Here is a 25,857-nt window from a genome sequence, read left to right on the forward strand (position 1 = left end):
GTGTGGGCATACAGGGCACATCTCGGAGCATTTGTCAAATGTGAGCAGAGGGTGAGAGAGCTGGGGCTGTACAGCAGAGGTGATCTTCTCAATGCATATAAACACCTCATGGGGGAGCAAAAGACAGAGCCAGAGTCTTTTCAGTGATGTGCACTAAAAGAAGCAAAGGGCACAAACTGAGTACAAGAAATTACATTTAAACATCAGACTTTTTTTTTTTTTTTTTTTTTGTTGACCCTTCTTTGAGGAGGGGTGTTGGACTATCAATCTCCAGAGGTCCCTGCCAAGATCCACCATGCTGTGATTCTGTAACAGAGCACAGCTCTCCTGAATCCCAGGGTAAGGTTTGAAATGTAATGTTTACTGGATCCTGGGCTGCACATGCACAGGTGGTCTGTGCATGTGCATGGTTACCTGCAGAATCCCTCCATATGCAGGCAAGCCAGCACATCCAGCCAGCCTGTTAGAAGAAAATGTAAAAGATTGCTAAATTCCAACTAGACAGAATTTCCAGCTGGGAAAAAAGAGAAAGGATGTGTCTGGGGAAACCTGGCCATGTGCTATTCCTGCCTCCAGGATCTTATGTTAAGTCTCTGTACAGAGCAGTTTCTCCTTAAATACTCACCTAATCAAAGAGGGCCTTTGCACACCAGGAACAGTAGATTCATCTCTTGATTATGTGGTAGGTTACTTACTATTCATCACCCTTTGTATTCTTCTCTTTAAAGCTCCCAAGCTACTCCAGACAAAGGAAAGTAATGTGAGTGTGCAGTTGTACAGAAGGGCTTGCTGCTTTTCTCATACAGCACATCCAGCTCATGTGGGCACAGTCAATTCTTGCAGCTGTGCCACTGATTTAGTTTATGCACATTGCTCGTGGAAAAAAATAAGCTGTGACAAGAGTTTAGTCTGGCAGTTACTTTGATTGCTTTTTATTGTAGCTGTGTCTTGCAGTTCTCTGTGTGTTTCACTCCTCTCTGCAAAATGCACGGAGGGAAAGTGCTGCCAGTTGGGCGAGCTCGGAGGTGGAGAGGGAAGAACAACGGAGGAGCTGGGAATCGGGGCTCAGTCCTTTGTGGCCATGAGCCTACATGGGTCTATTCAACCCAGCCAAGACCTTCCTCCTGCTTCGGCTGTGGGATGGAGGGCTCGATGGCAGCAAAGCCAGCTCAGCCCCACGCGCGACGCGGCCTCCTCTACAGGGTGGTGATGACTGAGGGATGCTCTGCTCCGGCGGGATGGCTCCCGAAATATCCCGGGCTAATCCAGCTGCAACTGCAGCTGTTCTGGGAACTGCAGCTTGCCTGCAGAGAGGTGCAGAGTCGAGCACAGCCAGGTCTCTGTCCAGCTGAAGTGACAGAGGAGCTGAAGTGGACAAGTCACATGCCAGAATTTGGCTCAAGTGTTAGGATGAGTTTACAAACTGTTGTGAGCTGGTTAATTCTGAGAAATACCAGAGACCTTCATTTCTGCAATGAAGGTTTGCTATTTCCCTTGTTTGCTGGTTCCCTTGAAAGAACCAATCCATAAGCACATTTATACTAGAGCTAAGCAGGAAAAAATCAAATCAGCCAGCACAAATTGCTCTGAACTCCTGGGTTGACACTAACAGCATGCTGTGTTTGCATTCCAGCACAGCATAGTCCTGCTGTGCAAGCCACCATCCCAGGGGTGGACTTACCAGGAATGAGGGGACAGAACCTTCCTTATTAATACCATTTGGTGCAGGAACTCTTTCCATGGAGAAACAGCTTCCCAGCCTCACCTTTCACACGACTTCCTTTACCTGCATGTCAGGGAGGAAATGGGTGGTGAGATTTCCTGCGGCATCCTGTGATGCTGTGAGTGGTCCACGTGGCTCTGCCCAGCTTCCACACCGCTGTATCTGACTGAAGAACATCTATCCTTCCTCTTTTTCCCCAGTCTGTTGTCACCATTTTGCTGGTTAGCTGATTTCTTTACTTCTGCACCTCTTGTCCTGGTGGCAATAAACAAAACTCCACCGTACTTCTCAGTTCTGCAAGAAAGTGATGAAAAGTTGTTTGAAATTAAGTTTGAGGTGAGGACAGCTTCAGGGCAGGCACATTTTTTCTTCTTTGTGCATATCTAAACTTGAGCTGCTGCTGCACATTCAGGGCCGTGCTGCATGGCCACATTTGTACCTGTACCTGCAGCCAAGGTGCACACTTTGCTGTCCTGTGTTTGTGTACTGTGGCACCAGGGCTCACAGGCCACAAGGAGTTTGTTTCAGTGGCAGGGGCCACCAGCACTCATCTTTGACAAGGCAGGCAGTGTGAAAACATCAACACTCTTCCCTCCTAGCACAGAAAGATGGGGCTGGTTCCCAATTTGTTATGTTTATATTCAGCATTGATTCCAAGGAGCATGGTTAGAGGGGATGGAAACACATTTTACTCATTTTCATTTTTGTGTTGCCAGTTGAGTCAGGACCAGGCTGATGCTGGACCAGAGCAATTACTGTTTGCTTGGTTCATTGAGACACGTGTGTGTTTTTGTTACCCCTTGTCCATTAGCTCATGGACCACTGTGTCCATAGCACAAAAGGTCCTGTTGCTTTTCTTGGCCATCTTCACTCCTCACGTCCATCTTGGGCTGGGAGCCAATGGCATGGGCACCAGAGATAAAACATCTTTTACTTCCAAACACAACCTTCTGCACCAGAGCATGCCTTGCCTTTCAAGAAGGTGTCCTTTTTGGGACTTTTGCTTTGTTTTTTGAGAGCTTTTCATGGATTCATACATGTCATGACCCAGCACCTATTGCAAGTACATAATTCCAGCACAAAGGACTTTAAAAAAAGTACATATATAGAAACTGCTAGTAGGAAGCCTAACATTCCTAAAGAATGTTACAGTCTTCAGTGCTATTTTCTACCACCAGTTTGTGGGTTTTGTTTCTCCAACTCTATCTAGCTGCAAGGATTCATCTTAAATGGAAGTGACACAGCAAAGCCTACTTTGATAGTTTGCAGATTTAAAAATAGCTGTCTTAACATAGGTTTTCCTTCCAAGGTGGAATGTACCTTCTATTGGAAAACTTTCATGCACATTGTTAGTGCAGGGTCTCTTTTCCACAGTCTGTCTTACAGTGAGTCTGTATTCTCTCTGGCTCTCTGTATCAACATGCAAATAGGTGGGAACTAGCTTGCTTTCTGAAATTCTCTCTTTTGTATTGACTAAAAATCTGGGGTGGTTATTTTTAAATATTTCCCATTCTCCAGACAAGATATGAATGTAAATGCAACAAAAGTAATGTTGGATGTTCTCCCTGTACCAATAATGTAGCTGTAAAATGCTGTGTTTTGATTAATCTGGTGGAATGCTATTCCTTTTTTAGACTGGTGTCAGAATTGGGCCAATTTTATCTGAAGAGTTTATTGTCTCAAGAAGTAAAAATAAATTGAAGTCATTGTAATTTGGAATATCTCAGTTTTTTATCTCAGAGCTATATGAATCAGTACCAGCTGAGCACCTGGCTCATGAAAATCAGTTCTTTATTTTAAAGAATATAGTTTTTAATTTGAAAAGATAAAAAAAAGCACTTGGATTATTTCTTAGAATTTTGGGGCAAACCTTGCACACCTGGAAAAATGTCCACTTTTGGTAACTTCAGTGTGCTGATGCTTTTCCATGTTAAACTGGGAACTGGACTGCTCCTGATAACACACTCAGTGTTTAGTGAAAATATGTATAATATATAATCATAAGTAATCAGAATTCCTCAGGCCCATGCCAGATCAATCAAAACTTCCTGAGTTCAGGTCTTTTGCTTTGGCCATAACACCTGCTGGACCCTGACTGTTCACACTGATTTGTGAGGTGTGGTGTTGTGTGAGGAAGCAGTGGCTGCTGGAAGGGGTTTCACACTTTGAAGAGGCTGGAAGGTGAAGTTCCCATGGGACAGTTCAGTGATAGAACGAGGTGGCTCCTGTGGCCTAGATCACAGGGATGTAACAGCACTGCTGCAGGTTTTAGTGGGAGAAGGGAAGGACTAAAAGTGCAGAAATATCAAGAATTGTATTCATGTGCCATTCCCACGCCTTTACAGACAAGGTCTGACAACCCCAAGTACAGTTTCCACAGGCAAGGGTGCTGAAGAGCAAGATTGCTCAACACTTACACAAGTGAGCCCCTGCTAACTCCTGCTCTCTGCATCACAACTTGTCTACTCAAGGAAAACAGCCAGCTCAACTGATGTGCAAGCCAGTGTTGAAAGATTTATGGAAGTTCTTGTGGGACTGTGAGGGCAGTAGGGAGGTAAGTTTGTCTTTCTCTTGGATGGTAACAAAAAGAGCTTCATGTCTTGTGGCCTTTACCTCCTCCAATTTTCCTTTTTCTTGTCTTCATAGTTGAGAAAAATCACATTATACTTGTTCATTCATACATTGGTAAGACAATAAGGACTCCTTCCAAACTCTTGGTTGCTGTAACTTAATTATATTCTAAGTATAATTAAACCACAGTGTTGCTGGGGATATCTGTTCCTTAGATGCTCTGCCAGCAGAGTAACCACCACATACCTTTTTCATTGTCTGGGAGGTTTCCTTGGCATTCTTCACTAGAAGGTGTCAAATAAGTGTTAATAAATCACAGTCAATTTAGAGCAGGAAATTAAATGTTAGCACTCTAACACACTATTCATTTTTATTAGTGGTATTTCTTCGTTTGTTTTGTTTGTTTGCTTATTTGCTTGCTTTGTTTGTTGGTTTGTTGGGGTTTCTTTTTCCCCAGAGACAAAACCCATGTGTGTGCTGGTAGAATGTCTTATGCTAAGGCCTGAAGCAGCCCACAAAGACGAAAAATTACTTAGATCTGAGTCTTTCACACCTCCTAGTCAGAGTTGATGATAGTTGTGAGTATCAGCAAACATTTCTGAAATATTTTAGATTTTGTAGGAAGGATACAGTGATAAATGGTGAAATAGAAAATAACTTTTCTTAAAGGAAGAGCCTCAACCTCTGAGTAGGTCCAATAGGTAGAACAAAAGTGGCTGGAGCTTTGCTATAGCATCACTGATCCATGGAGATAATAAAAGAAAATTTTGATGCCAGTTCTTAGACAAACTCTGGAGCCAAAGGAGGTGACACTACGGCTGCACTCCTGCTGTTTCTTCTGCAGTCCTCCCCCGCCTCCCTCAGTGTTGTGAGGTGCTGAGTTGTAGGTGGCTGAGTCTCAGCTGTTCTCCAGACTTTCCCCTGAAACACCAGAACACCTTCACTGCCAGCACTCAGCTCTCTGTCATCAGCTTGTTCCCAGTGTCACAGCCCAGGTCCCCTACCAGCCACATCAACACCAAGCGTGGTGGCAGAATGGAGTCCTGCAGAGATTCTGCTTGAAAACCTTAAGACAGAACCTGCAAGAACTCCCAAGAGGAGTAAATGCCTGTGAGTGCCACCTTGTGTCCTTCCAGCAGAAGAAGGAAACCCAGTGCCTGGAACTGCAGTAGCTGGTCAGCAGCACCTTGTGGTGCTGTGTCATTAAGGTAGCCCATAAACTGATTATATCTCATTGTTAGATTGTCATGATCTTTATTTATTTTTTTCCCCGGGATCCTGCTTGTTTTAGACACATCGGTCAAGTACTGCTGTGTCCTTGGACTTCCAGCAGCAAACCACCACCTAAATGCAGTAAAATGGCCCTCAGTCCAGTTCTCTTTGTGCAGCAGCATCTCCAGCTGTGTTTCAGCACTCTGGTGGTGTTTGGCTCTGCTCTTTTGCTTCTCCTGCTCCCCCAGTGCCCACAGAGCCCATCTGGACTCTGCAGTGCCATCACTGCTCTGTTACACCCTGCAGTGCACCAGAGTCTCAACCTGCCTGACTCTGGTGTGGCTGCTCCTGGGCCAGCCCATTTGTGTGTTTTTACAGGATTTCTGCAGGTCTGCTCTAGGCCACATTCCCACACTGGCCTGTGCTGAGAGATGCTGTGGAAACACAGAACACCCTGGGTTGGAAGGGACCTTAAATATCACCTAGTGCCACCCCCCTGCCCTGGGCAGGGACACCTTCCCCTGGAGCAGGTTGCTCAGAGCCCCATCCAGCCTGGCCTGGAACATGTCCAGATATGGGGCAGAAGTCCTTGCTTTGCCTCAATGTGACCAAACTCTTATTTTTCTCTAATCACTTTGATCAAGACAAATGAAATCAAAGTGTTTGCTTCCTGGCTGGCAATTTTTTCCCACATACTGCAAGTTTCCTTTCACTGCCCATGGCTTGTAGGAACAGCTTTTGGCAAGTCAGAGTGAAAACTGCTTTCAAAGTACTGTGCCTTTCTATTTAGGGAATAAAATTAATTTGAATTAACTCTTAAGGAGCCTGCACTGGTTAGAATTTTAAACCCCAAAATAGGTCTAAAATGTTCTGCAAATCTATTAAAATCAGAGATTTTTAAAAAGGGGCAAAAAAGGAAGATAGAGTTATTCTAGGGAGGCAAACAGGGAAAGAAATAAGTCCTCTGGTACTGCCTAGGAAAGATAGGCATCTCCACAACCCCTGCTTTACAATTCAATAACTTAACAGTTCAATAACAGAAATGAAGTGTCTGAAAAACTTAAGTTCATGTCACTTGCTTTACAAAGCACAATCCTTTTCTAATGCTTAACCTACAGTGGTGTTTGGCTTACTAAAAACATGCTAATTTCTTTCTGAAGCTAATGCAGTCCTTCTGATGTCCCCAAGAAACAAAATTTAAAAAAAAAACCCTCAGTAATGACTCAGGACATTGTGTTTCTGTACTGCAGTTTACAACAGTGAGAGTTTAGAGGAATGGTGATGCTTCTGAAAATCTTCCTACTCACATGACTGTCTGAATCTTGAAATTAAATGAAAAAAGGGGAAAAAAAACAGAGCAAACTCCTAGACCTTTAATTATAACCTAATCATTTTGATCACAGCAATAAATATAACAAATGTGAGGCAAGTATGTGTGTGAGAGTGCAGGACAGAAAGGTTTAGGGCAAGGATCAGTGGAAAATCTTTAGAAATGATGTAAGAGAAAGCAAAGGCAGTGATTGGAGTTTGTAGCCTACACCAGACACTATAAAAACTCTGAAAGAAAGCTGAACATTAAGGATAAGTTAGGAGGAAGAACATAGCAGGACCATTGAGGTTGGAATTGCTTGCATCCAATGCAAGGTAAGAGGAGTGAGGGCAGAATGTGTTGGGGATGTTTTCTGTCTTCTGCTCTCTTTACAGAAGCTTCCTTCCCTTCTGTGTTTTCCTCTTTTTCATGTTTTCTTAATTTTTTTTTATTTTTATTAATAGACACGTAAAAGGTATAAAAATCTGATGGGAAAAGCACAAGTACTTTTTCCAGTACTTTTTACTTTGGAATTAAGATAATGAGGTGCCTATCACCTAGGATTTTTCATAGTAAAACTGAGCTACAAATATTCAGTGCAAACTTATTTCCTTCAATTAATCAGCCAATACTTAAACAGAATGTGTCAGTGCATTTTGCAGCAGTGACAAATTACTTTTATGCTGTTGCAGTGCTTTGCAATAAACTGCTGTCTGTTTATATTGTTATGGATTTTCCTTTTGTGTAAGTTATTGTCAAATGCATATTACTTCTTAAGCTGAAGAGCTGTGACAGAATAATTCTTTTACATTGCTAAATATCTTATGTGGTAGACAAGTTTGCTATGTCTAATATATTGGAAAACATGAGATAAATTATTTAGGAAAAGTATTTAATTTATGGATCTGCAAAAGGATTTTACTGTATCCCATATTAGACAAATGTTGATCCAGATTCTGCTGCATTCCTGCAATAATAGAATAACTGCAAAAACATTCCTACACTAACAGAGTAATTATCATTATCCAGTGATCTGGCTAGCTCAGTTTTGTACCCCTGTAACTGAAGGCAGACTCTGATTCTGTGATAGTAGTTGTAATTTCTCCATTCTGAGTTCAAAGTATTTCACTGGGTTTTTTTTTTTCCTCCCACACTGAAGTTGTACAAGTAAATACATGCAAATAACGTTTGGTTTAGATGTCCAGAGGCTGCAATAAAGTTCAGAATCCACTAATTTTTGAAACACTAGCATGCAGTGCCCTTAGCTTTCTTTACTTGGTCTTTCAATTTGCAATGATTGTTCTCTCGTGGGGAGTGCAGAGCTGAAACCTGAGGAGCTGAGAGGACATTTTGTGCCTCTGCCCACTGCTTAACTCAAGAAACTTATTATTGCATTTATCTGTCTCTGCTTACCTGTATTCAAAATGCAGCTCAACCTACTTTTCCTGTAAAATACTTTGAACATTATGAAGAATAACAGGCAAAAACCCCCAGCTCAAACCAAGCAAATCCATGGTGTAAATGATGGGAAAACTGCAAAATATATCTGACTGGATCAGGCATTCTTCATTTTTTATAAATACCTGCCAATCTGATTTCAGCAGATTAGGACTTTGTTTTCACTCTTTGAATGAATGACAAGTGCCTTTCTGGGCTCCTTGAATAGCCAGTTAAAACACACAGCAGCTGTAAGAGCTCTGCTGTTGGACCCTGACAGAGATTGCAAGTGCTTGCAGCTTCCCTTCCCTTCTTAACTCAGAGAGATGGGTTACTCTCTAATTTACATTTGCACTGCATCTCCCCCAAGACTTTTTTCTTCAATAATACCCTTGACCAGAATGTTTAAGTGTTTTTCGAGTAAATCAGTATCAGTGTTTGAATCTTGTTAAGATATTCCAATGCCATTCTGGTCTCTTAAAAACTTATCTTGAGGGATATTTTTATTATACTTTAAATGGTCTGTTTTTCTATTGATAACCTATTTTGCTAATATAGCCTTTATACCTGGTGTAAAGATCTTCTACTTATCACTTCAATGCTGTTAGGAAAAAAATTATTTTCTAATATAGAAAATCATAATTTATTTATTGATTTTTCTTGATGGAAAGATTCCTTATTTTTGCTTTAAATTCTGAAGATGGCACTCTAACAATGAAAAGTTTTTGGCTCTTGTGGAAAAGAAGAAAGAAAGCTGAATGTCAAATTGTTAGAAATGTTTAAAAAAGTCATCATGTTTAGTCAGTACATATATAAACAGTGTAGGGTTGAGAGTTTGTTAGCAATGAAGAATAGTCTAATAATGTTTTGTATTCCATTGCACAGACCAGGAAAACTGCAGCTTACTCAATTATCTTTTGAGGAAAGGTGCAAATAGTTTTTTCCCACTAAGAGATATTTTCTTACACTTCATAACATCCTTCTTTTTTAATAAGCCCCTTCTAGATGAGCTTCATCACTTCTGTTTGTCTGTTACTTCAAGGTCTCCTACTTTCATGGAATATATGTGAGTTTGGGGCTTTTAATTTTTGAAATCTGTTGCTAAAAATGGATTTATTACACAGTGTAAAAGTGTAAATATGTTGCCAGCTTTGCAGGATGTCCAACCTGTGTCCTTCCTGCCCATTCTAAAGAAAATTGTCCTCATTTATTCTGTATGGCCATTTGGTTTCATGCCCTGTTTTCAAAGGAAGAGATGAAACCATGAATGACTAGACTTTTCACAAGTGTTTGCCCACCTCTGTCAGTCAATTTGTTCCTGAATCACCCTTGTGTCTGCCCAGCCAAGGTGCCCTGGCAGGGCCGTGTTCATTTATGCCCTTCTTGAACTCCTCATGGGAATTAGAGGATCACCTTTCCATCCTTTCTTGTTGTGTCCTGTGTGGGCAGGGTCCAGGCCAGCCCTGCAGTGACTAAACCACGACTGAAACCATGACATAAAACTCTGTTTTATCTGAGTACAAGTGGTAGGAACAGCTGTGTGCTCGAGCAACTTCTGAGCCAAAGCACGGCTGTCAAACAGGCAAAGGTGACTAACGTGGTGATATGAGAACATGTCAGGACTGAGCACCAGAATCAGGGTACAGGGAATGCAATTATTGAAATGAAGGCTTCAGAAATCAATCAACAATTCTTGACTACCTTGAGAAACCTTGAAGGAGCTTCATTTTCGGGAAGTGGAGCATGCTTGGCCTTGAAATACTGTCTGACAAAAGTTTCTTTCGGGACACAAAAATACCTAGTTATCTCAAAATAACTAATCATAAGCCTCTTGCATAAGTCTATGAACTTCAAGTTCTCTCTGGTTCCACTAGATGAAACCTACCTGCCTCTATATATCTATATAGTCATGAAACTGAAAATAGAAGGAAAAATGCATTGTAGAAGTTGTCAATGTCTGTGCCATGTATAACAAAACATATGGCATTGTTTAAAAATCTATGCCTACTCCAGAAAACACATTATTAATAACATAAAGAGCCTGACACTGGCAGCTTACATTTCATTTTGTCACTAAAGCCCCATGTTTCAATGTGTGACTTCAGTATCTTTTGGAAAGCAATATGTGAGAAATGCTCCATATCTTGTCTGTGGGATGACAACAAAAACACCGCTCTAGCCTATTTTTGAGATCTGCCTTTTCTTCTGAGGGTGGGATTTGTTTTGATTTTTATCCTTTTTCCTTGACATTTACATAACTACAAGATTGCACCTGAGACACACAGGGTCCTTCAGCAGTTCTGAAATCATTGGGACTGGTGGGGGCAGTATTTTTGGCTTTGTGGTGATCAGAGGATACCTTTTGCGACTTTTAAAAGTAAGGAAAATTTGTTCCAGCAGGAGCAGACTCTTAGAGCTTCACACAAGCCATTTTAAAGTTGTTCTTTTGGTAAGATAATCATCCATCATAATTTTTTTGGCCAAGGTATATTCCTGTTGGGCGTGCAATGCAATCATAGCAAGGCCAGTGTGAGTACTCAGTTTGATTAATCAATTCAATTAAGATAGGTAGCAGCAGTTAATATTCTATTTTGTGCTGCAGGAGCGGTAACAAAACAGCTCAGTAACTGCTTTGCAGACCTGATTTCCCCCAGCTGGCTGGAATCTGCACGGTCCCAGAGACCTTCCTGGCTAGCAGGTGATGAAGTTCATCACTTCCCAGTGCTGTCCCAGTGTTCTAAGAGGAGCACTGGAGGCCAAGAGGCACCAGGAGCTTCCCAATGCCTGTGGGACAGCCAAGCCTTGGCTCTGCATCAGGTCCTTCTGGTGGCATCCAGGCAAAACCTCAGGGGTTTCCAGGCTTGGCCAGAAGGTGCTGGTTGCAAGAGCAAGGTCCTCGTTTGCAGGTGACTTGGGCATGTCCCCTGCGGTGTCACAGCCACGAGCAGAGCACAGCCATCAGGACAGGCTGGCAGCTGCAGTGAAGGATTGCAGAGCAAGGCTTGATGTCTTGCCTCGGTTCTCTTGCTAACAGGCCAGTAAGAAAAATAAGTCCCTTGTGATTTATGCTTGCAGAGTAATCTCCACAGTAATGTGAAATATCGTGGATCAAATGGGTAAGAACAATGATGGCTGTTACCATTTTTGACAGGCAATGGATTTGGAGCTTGGTGATGAATTGCATTCTGTCTGAGGTTTGTTCAGCCCACTTATCTTCAGGATGTCATTTTGGGTTTTGTTTCTTTGTCTGTAAGAAAAACATCTTTTAAGTCCTTTGGTTTGATGTTGGAGACTTAACAGTTTCTGTTCAGTAAAGCGTTTTGCTTCCTTGTGATATTTTCTTGGAAAATGGCACTGCACCAGTTCCTAAGTAAAAGTTTTGTATGTTTATCCTGCTTTGATAAGGTAGAATACTGTTCTTTCTTTTATCTTTAATTTTATTTTAATTGGACCAGCAACAAAGATACCTAATTATATGAGGAATTTTAGTTTTGACACATTTCAAGCTAAAGTATCGCTAAGACACATAAATATGTCTGAATTCAGGCTTGCAATTTCATTTAGAGAAGGCAAAACCATATTTTATGTCAGATAACACAAGACCCTGAGATACTACAGACATGGAATTATACACCAATCCCTTGACCTAGCTCTGTGAAGTTGGTGGTGAAGAATTTTCTGGAAGGATACAATTTCAATACAATGAATTTCAAACTCAATTAAGGGTGCATCTTGAAAAGCTTGTCAGAGCTTTGGTTATTCTCCTTCAGGAAGAAATACTGTCCAGCCTCTCTAAAAGCCTCTCTTGGAATGTGTCAAGGTAAAATATGGATGGGGTGAAGCAATAGCCAGAGCATGGCTGGTAGAGCCCCTTTTTGGCCAGAGGGCTCTGCTTGGCCAATTGCAACAAATACGCTCAAGGAGAAATACCAATAACTTCTTTAATAACTAAAGTCCTATGACATGGTTGAAGGTGGTAAAACTAAGTTCCAGACTGGCAGAAGAAAGTGTGATTTTAATTGTATTTACATAATCCTCACTGCATTATTAGTTTTTTTGCAATTACTTTTCTAAAGCCGAACTGTTCCACTACAATGACCCTGCCTTTTTCTCCTGCCTTGGTCCCATTGCTGCATGAAAATCACCACAACAGGATCTTGCTGGACTCAAGTTTTGCTCCCTTTTCAGTCAGTGACACCACCTCTTTAGCTGCTTATTTCTTTGGGAAGTAGAGCCAAGCTTTAAGTCCTTAAAATTTTCTCCACTTCTAATTTCACTGGCGTTGAGTTCTGACCATTTAATCAAATGTCTTTAGTGTTGCAGGTGCCTTACTGTTTATTTTCATTGGTGTACCAGTTGCTATTTTTAGCTCTTTAGTCTTTGGCTTGAATGAATACTAGCACAGATCTTAAAACCATAATAAACATATGTTTTTAACCTTGCCGTTTATTTTTACATCTCTGTATCCAAATAATCAGGATGTGGTTATCTGTGAAGGTAGTAGACTGCTACTTCAAATTTCAATGCACGCCCACATACAAAAATATACATTGTAGAGGGTTCCAACTTTAAAAACACCCAGGCAAACCTCTGTGTTTATGTCAAGCAATGGGGGTTGCTGTGGGGCTGAGAGACAGTGGTACCAGGTGCCTTAGTGCTTTGACTTTGCCCTTTGATTCCAGTGAACTGTCTGCCTCACCCCTGCAGAGAAGCCAGCAGCTTTCTTCCTAACTGCCCATCCCCTATGAACAATAGGAATAATAATAATTATATATGTATATGTATATATTTATACACTCTTTGTGTTTCTGCTTTTGCCAAGTGGAGACTCAGCAAAGAATGGCAGAATCAGACTTGAATTTTACTCTGGGGCAGGACCTGGAGACAGAGAAAACAGCAAATTAGCAGATGCCTTTGGCAAAAGGCCCCAGCCCAGCTCTTCCTAACATCATCTGAAGCACTCCCACCTGGGGAATTGAAGGCACATCAGGTTTTACGATCTGGATCCAAACAAGTGCTTAAACAATGTAGGCTAAACCCACGTCCAGAGGTAACCAAGCACCTTCCCCATCCTGAGCCTCCAAAACTCCCTGCATTATTTAAAAGCTTGGTGGGCATCTGCAGTTCTGCAGCTGTGACACATGGTCAGACCACCACCAGCCTCAGCAACAGATCCTTCTGCAAGCTTATTGTGAATAATTTTATTGCAGGATGCCATTGGAGGTTGTGGCTCCCACTAGATAGTGTTGGGAACTAGCAAAATGCAGCCTTGCCTTCAAAATACTACTGGAAGAGTATATGACTTCTGTCACAGCTTTAAGCACCTCTCCAGCTTGTGAGGAGGTCAGGGGCAGCCTGGGCTACAAGCCAAAGGCTCCCTGCTTACAAGTGAGCATGCAGTTCATCTGGTTTTAAGGCAAGTTTGCATTCCTCACTGCTGCTGCTGCAAGGATTGCACTGCTGTGCAGAAAGGAATCACAAGATTGGCAGGGCTGTGTAGGAAGGAGCAGAGGAGGGAGCTGATTCTGCATGCAAGGGTGAAGAGCATTCAGCTGGCATTATCTTTATGCAGTGACTCTGACAGATAAAACTTATTAACAGCCATGGGGAGAGTCTCCCTTTGTTTTTACTTCTTTAAGACCTGTGGAGCAAGATTCCTCAGGGGATGCAGCTGTGGAGTAATTTATAGATTGTTCTCCTTTGCAGATGCTGCAGTTCCAGCTCGTGGTGGTGCATTTGGCCCTTGTGATTGCCCTGCTGTGGTGGAACTCCAGCTCTGTGCTCCTTGCACAGGCAGCTCCAGAGGTAGGTGAAGGTTTCTGGTGGTTGTCACATAACTGCTCTTCCTTGGGCATTCTTAGCCACAGGGTGAGGAGGACACTGCAGTATCCAAACACTGCTGGGAGGTGTAGGATCAGTATTGACTCTGAAAGGGCCAAGGAGGAGCCTCGAGAAGAGAGAGATGCCAATTGCATGGCTCTAGGGGAACAGACTGAATGAGGCCTCACCCAAACTCTCACAGCCTCTCCCAAAACACCTGGGGATTTCCTGTGTGTTAAAACATTGTCCAGTGGATAGAGAGCTTCCTGAAGAGGGGAAGGAGGTGATGGAAGGGGGGAAAAGCAAACTTCTCTAACACTGGAGGGAATGTTTAATTCTTCTTTTTACAGACAAATAATAGCATGAGAAAGCTGAAACTTTCAGAAGCCATAAGGAGATCCCTGGGAAAAGATCACCTGCACAAAAATTACAAGTTAAAGGAGATGGACTAGACCAGGAGGGGGAGGGAGCAAAGTCACTTGCCTAAGCTTGCAGAGGAAAGCAGCAGATGAAATAGATGAGTTGTCTCATGTTTCACCCAGGATGATATGTAGGGGTTGCACCTGAAAATACTTCTACTGCATTCCCTATTTTTATGTCATCTTGACATAAGGCAGATTTGGCAGAAAAGGTATTTATGTAATGGTTTCATGCCATGAAGAAAAAAAAAAAAAAAAAAAAAAAAAGTCAAGTATCTAAAAGTTAACTCAAAGTAGCACTGTTTGCCTCTAGGGTTTTTACATAGGTTTTAAGATCAACTTAAACATGTGATGTCTTCTGAAGAATCCTGATGGATCCCTCTACCTTCTGTCTTCACATAAGCATGATTCTCCAAAAGTGCTGCAGCAGCTGCTCTTCTGGTGCCACAGACACCTGGTATCCTGCCTCCACCAGTGACAGATTTTTGTGAAAAGAAATTAAGAGCAGAACGTCTCTGCAGACTTCTAGATCTAGAGACCTGCACCGGGCCAGGGCATGTTTAGCTGCTGATGGGCCAGAATTTGTCTTTGAACCAGTTCAAAATCTCAGTATCCATGACATTCTTTGCCAGTGCCTTCCCTTCATCTGTGTGCTGTGTTTAAAAAGTAACTCCTTATATTTATTTTAAATACACCATCTGGTGACTTCACTGGGTGGACTGGGAAGCTCTTTCTCTTGAGGAAAAAAATGACTAGTTTTTATCCATTTCATTGCTCTTCCTAAGTTTGCAAACCCTCCACTATACCACATACACCCACTCTCATCTCTGCTTATCTGTGAAATTGTACTTTCTTCAGTGGTTTACCAGAAGAAAATTGTTTTCTACTTCTGATTATCATTTTAGCTGTCACTTCTCACAATTCCATTACATCTTTTGAAGACAAAGTAAGTGGTGTTGCAAGGTATTCAACAGCAGAAACTCTTGTTGGCTTCTAGTTTCAACTGATATTGTAGATATTTACCCCCACTAACCAGAAGGAAGGGTTCAGTCTTTTTTGAAGGCATCATTCAGTTGCAAACCTCTATGAAAGTTTTATAACCCTAAATGAGAACAGAAAGGACTGCTCTGTGTACTTGAGGCTTACAAAAAGCAGAGTCAGGGGACAATGTGAAATCCTTTATAAAGTTTTCAACAGTGCTACACCATTGGTGTGATCATTGTGGTCGTGTGCTCCTCCTCAGGTAAAGGTCACAGTTTTGTGCACTCCATCACTGTCTGCCACCCATCAGCAGTGGGGAACATCCCCACCACAACTGGAGTTCATCATTCATGTGCTGCCTTCCTTCACACGTGTGCTAAACCCACCATGTGTGAATAACAACAGCAGTGTGCTTCTAAAGAGAATAAAACTTGTTTGACACTCTAAGCTGTAATGTTTCTATCTAATTCTGTGAAGATCAAGTGAACAGGAAGGTGCATTTCATTCAAAGAGACAACAATCTGAGTTTGCTTTTGTAGACTAATTACTAATTGTGCCCTGTATTTTTCTGTCACATGCAAAGCAGCTGTTTCACTTGGATTAATTTCATTTCTTTCTCGATAGACCCCAGTATTCTCAGCTATTCTTATAGCAAAGTTTGGGTTTGAAATAGTGTTAAGCCTAATGTTGTAATTAAGGTTCAAACTGCTGTGTCAATTCAAGAGCATGTTCTTTCCTTTCCTTCTTCCCGGTAGTGTTACTGCACAATTTCTTTGAATGACAGGGCTAAGCAAGTTTTTTTGGGGGCATTTTTTGCATAACAATTAATTTGTCAGATATGTATGGAAACTTCTGTAGAAGTTTTCATTACTACTTATTAGCATTCATTTAAAAAAACAAATATAAGTTTCCTGAAAACTATCAGAATGGATACTGGAGTCAGGCAATGGTGATTGCATTTTTCAGAATGATTACATTAGTCAGCTCATGCTATAAATTATACTAATCACAGTGCTGAGATAATGATAGTGGGATGGCCTGAAGAAATAGGCTTTGTGAAGTAACATATTTTAATATTTCTAGCAAGAATAATGAAAGCAAGTTCAGTTCTATAAAAAAAAATTCCAGACTTTGACAGCAAAATCCTGTTGATGGAAACAGGCCACATTCCAGAGAAGGAACTTTGTTTTAAAACATTGTCCCAGTTTCAGTGAGTGTCCTGGTAGTTCTTTATTTACAGGACTGCTCCTATGACACTGGTTGAATTCTTTTTTTATCCTGGGACCTGAGCAGCCAGCAAACTGAAATTTTACTGCTTTCTTCTGCAGCCTCTGGAGCCTTCTGCTGCTCTGGGTGTGGGAAACCATCCCATTGCCAGTGAAGAGAAGTCAGCCACCAACCTGGCAGCCAAACTGTTCCTTCTTGATGACTTGGTGTCTCTGGAGAACGAGGTGACTGAGACCAAGAAGAAAAGGAGCTTCCCAGGATTTGGCTCCCCCATTGACAGAATTTCTTCATCCTCTGTGGATGCAAAAGGCAAACAGAGGTAAATTCTTAAGTGCTCCTGCCAGTGATAAAGTTGGAGGAAGGCTGTTGCTAGGTGCTCTGGACACTGATGGGTTAGCTTTAGCCCTCAGCCTGTTTGCTGGTCAGCTGTGAGGTGCCTCTGATCAGAAACCTTTCAAACAGTGTGCCACCCTTCAGCTGTAATGTACAATACATTCACCCTTCAGCTGTAATGTACCATACATTCACCAGTTCATTTATCCCTACAGTGCTGCACAGCTACCAGACAACATCCCAGTACATGTGACTTTCCAGTACACTTCTTTCCACTGGTTTGAACTAACACTCAGTTTAAAACTTCACATCTGACCATGAGTTTTGCTAAAGCAAGAAAGGTGCCTGAGGTTCACAAGCAGAGAGCAGGGCTGGGTGCTCCTGAGACTGGGATGGGAAGAAAGTGTGGTGGAGTGGATGTTTTGAACAGAAAGATGGAGGACACATCATGAAAATGGGCAGGCAGACAGTAGAATGAGCTTCAAGACCTCCATTAGTTTTGGATAAATCAGGGTTTAAACAATGCAGCAATGTGTGTTTGAAGATTAACTTGTTTATAACAGGGCTAAGCAATATATGATTCTCGATGGCTGGGGAGAGAGAGCGAGTTTGGGGCACAGCTTTAGGGGCTGTTCCTGTGTCTGAGAGAGCTTGCCTGTCTTGTTCTGCTCTTCTGGTAACTGTCTTCTCTTGGATGGAATCCCTAATGCCACAAAGTATTTAATAACATGCTTAAAGCTTAATCTGGAAATGGAAAGTATTCACGAGAGCCAGTCAATATTACAAGAGCTTTTTTCAAACCAAGTTTTGCAATATTTTCTTGTTGTTTTTCCATTTATCCACCCAGTCTGCCACTAGGACTGTTTGGCTGCAGCCAAAAGCGATAAAATACAAAATTCTTAAAACCTTAAGTAGAATTATTCTGTTCTGTCTGCCTCTTCAAGATATCAAAATCAGCTCACTCTTCATTTGCTTTTTAGCATGTTTTCCCTTTCCAGGCAAAGAAAAAAAGGTCTTTTTTTAAGCTATAATTTTTTTGCAAAGATACATGGTATTCCAAATTTTTCTCATGTTTCTTTGGATGGAAATCTTTCGTTCTATATGCAGTACAAGGGGAAACCTAAACAAAGAAACAAACAAAAAATTCCCCAAAACAACAGCAAAAAGCAAACAAAAAAAAAAATAAAAAGGGAGATGGTGGTAAAAACCAGTTTGTCTCTGAATAATGAGCTCATGAAAATGAGTGACATGCTGCACAAAATTGCCCCTTTCCCAGCAGCATCAGCACAGTTTGCAGTTTTGAGTTGGGATTATCACTCTGGGGGAGCTGTTTACCTTTTAATTTTGGGGTTGAGCCATTTATCAGAACAACCTGAGCTGCTTTGATCACTGCAGTGATAGTCTGACACCACCAGCAGCATGGACTGCAGATCAGACGGATGCTGTGAAAGAGTAATAAGGCTTTTGACAGAAAAGTACCTTTAGATAGAAACTGGCAGAGGCTGCTGCACTTGGAGGAGTAAGACAGAGGACTGAGCACCCTGTCCCGGTGGCTCAGCCAGCAAATAACAGCTCAGTCCTGTACGAGCTGAGCCGGTCACCTTTAGAGACCAGGAAATTAATTCGGGAGAGCTGATCTATAGATTGAGCCCCCCGAATCAATGCAGTGTGTGCACTGCCTGGCACAAAGCAGAAACTTTTGGAAAAGAGCAGATCAAATGTTAGTCCGCTTCACAGCTCGTTGTGACACCCAGCGATGACAGGAGAGCCCAGATCCTGGTCTGGCATCAGCACCGGTTTGTAGCGCTTTGAAAGGCACGGGAAAAGTATGCGGGAGGCAGGGAGAAAGAACCTGCGGGAATCCTAGACAAGGCTGTTTTAAGTAGAAAAAGCCACTTTGTCCCTCGTACGGGACAGCACGGGGACTGCGAGCGGAGAGTGGCGGGGCTGCCGTGGCGCGGGGCGGCCGCAAGAGGGGACGCTGGGCTGCGCTGCCGCTGCTCGGCACCGCTCCGCATCCCTGCACCGCTCCGCATCCCTGCACCGCTCCGCATCCCTGCACCGCTCCGCATCCCTGCACCGCTCCGCATCCCTGCACCGCTCCTCACCCCTGCACTGCTCCGCATCCCTGCTCTGAACACCCAGCATGGCAGTGGCACCGCACCTCATCCCTGTACCGCTCTGCATCCCTGCACCGCTCCGCATCCCTGCACCGCTCCGCATCCCTGCACCGCTCCTCATCCCTGCACCGCTCCTCATCCCTGCTCTGAGCACCCAGCATGGCAGTGGCACCGCTCCGCATTCCTGCACCGCTCCTCACCCCTGCACCGCTCCTCATCCCTGCACCGCTCCTCACCCCTGCACTGCTCCGCATCCCTGCTCTGAACACCCAGCATGGCAGTGGCACCGCTCTGCATCCCTGCACCGCTCCTCATTCCTGTTCTGAGCACCCAGCATGGCAGTGGCACCGCACCTCATCCCTGTACCGCTCTGCATCCCTGCACCGCTCCGCATCCCTGCACCGCTCCTCATCCCTGCACCGCTCCGCATCCCTGCACCGCTCCGCATCCCTGCACCGCTCCTCATCCCTGCTCTGAGCACCCAGCATGGCAGTGGCACCGCTCCGCATTCCTGCACCGCTCCTCACCCCTGCACCGCTCCTCATCCCTGCACCGCTCCGCATCCCTGCACCGCTCCTCATCCCTGCTCTGAGCACTGGCACAGCCCAGGCACCGCTCCTCATCCCTGCTCTAAGCACAGGCACAGCTCACTGACACACCTTCCCATCCCTGCTCTGAACACCCAGCATGGCAGTGGCACCGCTCCGGTGGGCAGAAACACCGCCCCGCCCCACCTTCTCCATCCCCTTCCATTCCGAGGAGTCACCTCCCCTTTTCTCCAGGCAGGCTCAGGATGGCTCTGACAGCCCAAGTGCCCCCCTGTGCCTCCCCACTGCAGGGAAAGCAGTGCTTCCCTCGAGGCGACAGGCTGAGCATCCTGGCTTTCCTTCCCTTTGCCTTCCCTCGGGCTTGGGGCAGGGATACCTGAGGAAGGGACAGGCCGAACAAAAGGCTCCCCTTCCTTTGTGATGCTCTCCAACTCTGCAGCACTGATGTGGCGCTCCCAATTCCCAATCCCCGAGCTCAAGCAGCCGGGACAGAGCCGGCAGGGCTGTGGGTGCTGGAATGATGCACTGGGTGCAGAGAGGGGTGAGGGATGGAGCTGCTCAGATGAGCCCAGGGGCTGCACGGCTCTGGGTGGCTGTGCACAAACCCGGAGCCCCGGGGTGAGGCAGCTTAACAATGCTGGCACAAAGTTATCCTCGAGTGCACCGCAGCATTCCCTCCTGCTTGTTACTTTGCAGTTGCCGACTTACAGAACAAAATTTATTTTTATTTGTGTTCCTCAGCAAGGACTGATAAAGAATTAATCTTCCAGGGCTTCTCTTGGACTTGCATTTCACTGACAAGTATTTCTGAGGGCAAAAGTTGTGGTTGTTCTCAGCTGCAGGAATTCTTGCCATTTCCACAGCTAATTAAAATAAAACTTCTGCTGGTGGAAAAAAAATGCTCCAAAAATGCTGAATTAAGATGGGAAAACTTATTCTTTTATATAAAAAGAACTGCAAAAAAAAAAAATATTGCTGTGTAGAAATTCTTTCACACATTCCTCACGCCCTAACTCATCAAATTGTCAGGAAATTTACCATATACAGGGAAAAAAATCAACCCCAAAATCTTCCCATTTTCAATCTCATTGAAGGACTGCTCCTATAGAATTCTGATGAACATACATTGCCAAAGAACCTATAGAAAAACCCTGTTAGAGCACTTCTGACTTGTCCTCTCTATTACTGTGCAATACTTTCTACCTCCTTGCTAATTTCAGCCTCAGCTGGCCCTGGAGCTTTCCAAGACCCAGGTAATGGGTGACCTGCAGTGTGTGATACTGTGCAGGAAACAATTCCCCTTTATAAATGCAGTGTACCACCTTTCTTTTATGAATAGCAGTTAACCTGTAAAGTTAGTTTGCTGCCAAATAAAAATAGGGGTAGTGGATCAAGCTCAGCCAGTCTGTAAAACAGCTGCAACTGCAGCCTTTTGTCAGACAAGTGCAGAATCTTATTTTTAGACACACATCTTTGGCTGTTCCTGCACACTGTTCTATCTGAACAATAAGGTGTTAGTGGGATGAATGCAGGTATCAAACATGTAGTAACATCCTGATTATTCATAGATGTCTTTTCCCATTTGTTTCCCTCCCTCTCTACTCGTTTCCCTCGTGCAGGAAAGTGCTTGAGCTGCCTAAGAGAAGGTTTGGAGTTCCTCTGGACCGGATTGGAGTGAGCCACCTCGGCAACACCAGGGGTTAGCAGCTGCTGCAGGTAAGCCAAAGCATTCCAGCTGAGGGCAGGCTTGGAGAGCCCAGGTGTGCTCTGTTGCTGGAGGTACTCAGTCATGCCAGCAGGCTTGGGAGGAGTGGCTTAGGGAATGATGGCTTTTTAGAACACGGAATGCCCTAATTTCCCACTGAGTACCTCTCTACAAGCAAACAAGTATTCCTAACATTTTAATCTCCTCTACTCTACCTTACAGTGTGTTTGACCGCGCCTTGCATTTCTGACATTGGAAAATGTAATGTTTGCTGTCTTTTTTTTTTTTTTTTTTTTGCCTACAGATGCTTCCATTCTGAATGAGTGATGCTGTATTGGAAACATTACAGAGTTTTGGAAGATGTCTCACAGCATGTATTGTCTTTGCCTGATGATACAGCACTCAAGGAATTGACCTCCTGCAAAATCTGTTTCAAGTTGCATTTTACAAATGTTGCATTTACAAATAATAACATGTTCAGTTCATCAGGTCAGAATGCTCTCACAGCATTCTGTGCACAGTGTCACTGGTAGGAGGGAACAGAGAATATGTATATATTTTTATTGCATGGCATTTATCTGTTAAACTTGCAGAATTTTATTATCCTGGGCAGGACTGAGATTTTTTGGATTGAAAATAAAATTTTCAGAGATGCCAACAGCTGCCCATGAAAAGCAGAGAGTTTGCTTTGCACATTTCTTTCTGGAGGGGAACTGATCAGTAGATGAAGGGAGAATACAACAGTTATGGGACAGAGCTAGAATGCTTTTGAACTGCTGTTTGGGTGGAGATGTCTTCTGCCTTCACTAGGAGTTAGTCTAAACAAGAACAGTGACAAGACCTTAGTACTTGTCCTGATGCTTTGAGTAGTCTCTCTTATCTCTGCACCATATTTAGACATGTTTTCATCATATGGCAGATCCTGAAACGTGGTGAGACTTTTGGTTTATGAATACATTTCACTCCTCCCTATGCACAACATAGGATAGTGTCCAAATATGAAGTCATCCACTTCCAAGGCCATCTGCATCATAAGCTTTATTTTAGCCTCTTGGTGTGTGCATGGGGCATGGTCAGAGTCCAGCTCTAAAAGTTCAAGTATTTCTCACTCTGGCAAAATGTAAACATGTCCTCTCCATTTTAGAGTAAAACAGGTTATCTTAAATCCTCTTTCATCCTTTTCTCTTCTTTCCAGATTATAAAATACAGCTGAGAAGAGCTCTCTGCTGACATCTCAATGCTCAGATTCCTAGCTGATGTTTTCTAAACCTCACATTCTCTCTGCTTCTTGGACTTTGGTCCATATCAGCTAAATTCCTCGGATTGCTATTCTGGGGTATAAATCATCCTTAGCATTGCAAAAGAAGATCCATTGAGAAAGGGATTATGCGGGATTAAGGAAAAAAACCCTTATTCTTGCCAAACACCCTGTGTTAGGCAGGAAGCAATGCTGGAGATGGGAATTAAGTGTTAATTTCCTGATCTTGTATGAGGCACAAAGCACCTGGTCATCAGCTCGCAAAAAAAAAAAAAAAAAAAAAAAAAAAAGAAAAAAAAAAGTATTTGGGAAATCAATTAGACTTAAAAGCTGTTGTGAGGGTTGGGACTTTGGGACAATTACCCTGGTTCAGCCAGGGTGAGAGATGAGGCTCCCACTCAGAAGGGCAGGTAACATCTCATTCATGTGCTCAGACATAACAAGGGCCTTTCCCATTTTCCTCCTTGCCTACAGCCCTGCCCAGAGACCAAGACTGGCTCAGGCATAGGAAATTTGCAAGAAATTTCACTTTTATTGATATTTCCACTATAGGCTGATGCTGCTGAGAGCAGCAGCACAAGCCAGTGACTCACATCAAGAGGTGTCCCTATCTTTGCCATCTGCCAGAGCACTGCAGCTGAGTTAGGAGATCATTCTCCCTTCCGTGGGTGAGCTGTCCGTGCTTGTGTGTGAGGTGAAGCACCGCAGATGCTTTCCAGACCAAGCTCTCCAAAGTCAGAGAAAAAAAGAAGGCCTGTAAGTCCATATGTGATGATCTTGGGTTTTTGCTTCCTGTTTTTCCCCTGGTCATGCTGCTAATTTTCTGCCTTTAAGCTTCCAGCTGAGGGGTCTGAGAGCTGGGCCCGGTGGGTGCATGTAGACTGCCTGACTCAAGAGTTTCAGTCCATGCTGGAAGCAAGCCTGCAAACGCAGTCCCAGGCAGTCCTCTGCAGTGCATTGCCACCACCCATCCTGAGCCTGCCTTGCAGTTTAGGGAACTTTTATCTTCTTGCACTGAGCTCATCCAGACAGGCTGCAGATAATCTGCTTGCAGGGCAGCCATATGTATGGGGCACAGGCAGATTATGGAAATGGTGACCTGAGCACTCAAACAGCTGCCAGTCAAAAGAACCATGGACAGAGTCAGTGCCTGACATATTTTTGGAGACTGAGACCAGAAGAATCTAGTGCAAACACAGCAGCCTTGCAAAGACAGTGCTAGATCATAGAAGTATTTAATATTTGGCAGGTATTAGCTGGGGCTTCAAAAAAAAGTAGGGTTTTAAAGGCTGAAAGTTATGTGCAGAAATGACCTTCATCTGAAGGGAAATGTGAAAGCGAAGCAGGACAGAGGGGTTTCTGGTGGTGTTGGTAGAACTGGGAGCTGGAAGCTTCAGTCCTGCTTCCACCCCACTGTGTGGATTACCTGGGAGAAAGCAACAGTCCTTCTGTTCTTTTGCCTCGTCCATCACTGAGCACACTGAGGCTTCCTGTGGCTCAAGAAGCACTCTTTAAAATCTGGAAATCTGATGATGTCTGAAAGGCCAAACACCACAATTTTGTCACAATTTTAGTCAATGTAGGATGGCTCCAGCCATAGTGCATAGCAAGGAGATCAGCAAATGTGAAATGAGGATAAACTGTGCCATCCGTTGCACACTAGACTTGCCCTGTGCTGCTTGGATTTGCAAATCCATTCAGATGTCTGAGGATTTTCTCCTAATAAATCCACATGATCTACTAGAATGTCTCAGGGAAATCCCTTTAATTATTGCCTGTGGGTCATTAACTTTGGCAAGAGTGACTGCCCAAGCATGGGTAGGGTGTGAGCAGCCACTCTCTGGAGGAGAAGGGTTTCTGCTCTGCGTGTTTAGGAGAAAGGACAGGACCCCACACTGCCATGTGGAGAGTAAGCCCGGGGGAAACACCACCACCTCTGCTTCTAATTAGTTAATAAATTGCATTCAATACATGCTGATGTCTGCAGCAGAAGCAGCTAATACAGCAGGACAAAGTGCCTGTCAGGAAATAGGGGGTAGTTTGGGTACCACAAGCACTTAAATAACCGCACTGATAGGATGTAGCAGAAAATCACTGCTAAGCAGCATGATGCACTGCACTCCAGGGAACTCCTGTCCATGGTCAGAGCAAGCTGTTACATATCTGCAGACACAGTATTCGTTTTCCTGACTTGCTGACGAGCTGTCACACCGGCTCAGGAAGGCATGGCTACAGCAAGCAGGTGGCAGATGGAGCCTCCTGCTCTGACCTTTCCTTCCACTGGGATTTCCTGCAAGCTGAAGTCATCTGAGCTCAACACCACCTTGGGGCACTCGGTGCAACTCTTGGAACACACCTCCCTTTCAGCTGGAGCACAAAACTTTTAAAGAGAGAGAGAGACTATTCTTGTCCATAGGTTAGAATTTTTTCCTGGATTTGGTGCCAGTGTGAGGCTATGTGAAAGTGTGTTCCCACATACCTTTTCACTCACACAAAAGCAACAAAGAACAAATGGGAAATGGGTTCTGAATCACCACTAAAGAAATAACAAACAACTAATGGTAACAGGAAACTGTATTTTGCATGTCATTAGACTTCACTGATATAATCAAGCAAGCTGGCCTCATTCCCTAGACGCTGGCTTTGGCTGCAACAGGATGAATAGGTCTCCTGTTAATGAAGTGCATGCAAGGTACTGCTGTGGTAAGGTGTGCTTCTTGCCAGAGCCCAAGGCAATGAGCGTAGGATGGCAATTACAGCTTTGGGAGAGGTAACATTTGGAAGAATATCTAATATGCAAGCTGCAGGGCTCAACAGAGCTAGAGAGACAGTTCAATGCTAGTCAAAGTCATTCCACACATTCACAGTGGCTACCTGATCCTGCCCTCATTTAGGTTGTTGGAAACCTCGAAGGTAACATTGGGATTTATTCTGAATTTACATTTTCTGGAATAAGGTTCTTTGCTTTTGCAAATAAATGTGGGTAATGTGACTTGACATGAATATATGTAGGAATCACTAATGGGTTGTGATTTTTTTCTTTTGGACAGGGCCAGATATAATTCTGTAGTAGAAAAGGCCAGCAAGCACCTGCATTGACCAGCCAGATGAACCAAAAATCTCTGTTCAAAACATCTTTTTGGGGTGAGTAGGTAGAGAACATTGGGTCTGGTCCAGTCCAATGAGGACAGTAT

At 43.6% G+C, this 25,857-nt stretch overlaps 1 protein-coding gene across 3 annotated transcripts in view; it reads left to right on the forward strand.

Annotated features, from left to right (window-relative positions):
* OSTN (osteocrin) overlaps positions 1 to 22,148 on the forward strand; it is a 38,501-nt gene extending 16,353 nt beyond the window's left edge. For 2 of the 3 annotated variants that reach the window (XM_041467853.1, XM_041467855.1), the window contains exons 2-5: positions 13,959 to 14,057; positions 16,801 to 17,018; positions 21,320 to 21,416; positions 21,710 to 22,148. In XM_041467853.1, coding sequence (XP_041323787.1) covers positions 13,959 to 14,057; positions 16,801 to 17,018; positions 21,320 to 21,404 — 402 coding nt within the window. In that variant the 3' untranslated portion in view covers positions 21,405 to 21,416; positions 21,710 to 22,148. Of the gene's footprint in view, positions 1 to 7,116; positions 7,151 to 13,958; positions 14,058 to 16,800; positions 17,019 to 21,319; positions 21,417 to 21,709 lie in introns of those variants that run through there. The other variant, XM_041467854.1, reaches the window with a different exon arrangement.
* The last annotated feature ends 3,709 nt before the right edge of the window (positions 22,149 to 25,857 follow it).

Source organism: Pyrgilauda ruficollis, unplaced genomic scaffold (genome assembly GCF_017590135.1).
Source record: "Pyrgilauda ruficollis isolate IOZ18807 unplaced genomic scaffold, ASM1759013v1 scaffold21, whole genome shotgun sequence".
NCBI classification, from domain to species: Eukaryota; Metazoa; Chordata; class Aves; order Passeriformes; family Passeridae; genus Pyrgilauda; species Pyrgilauda ruficollis.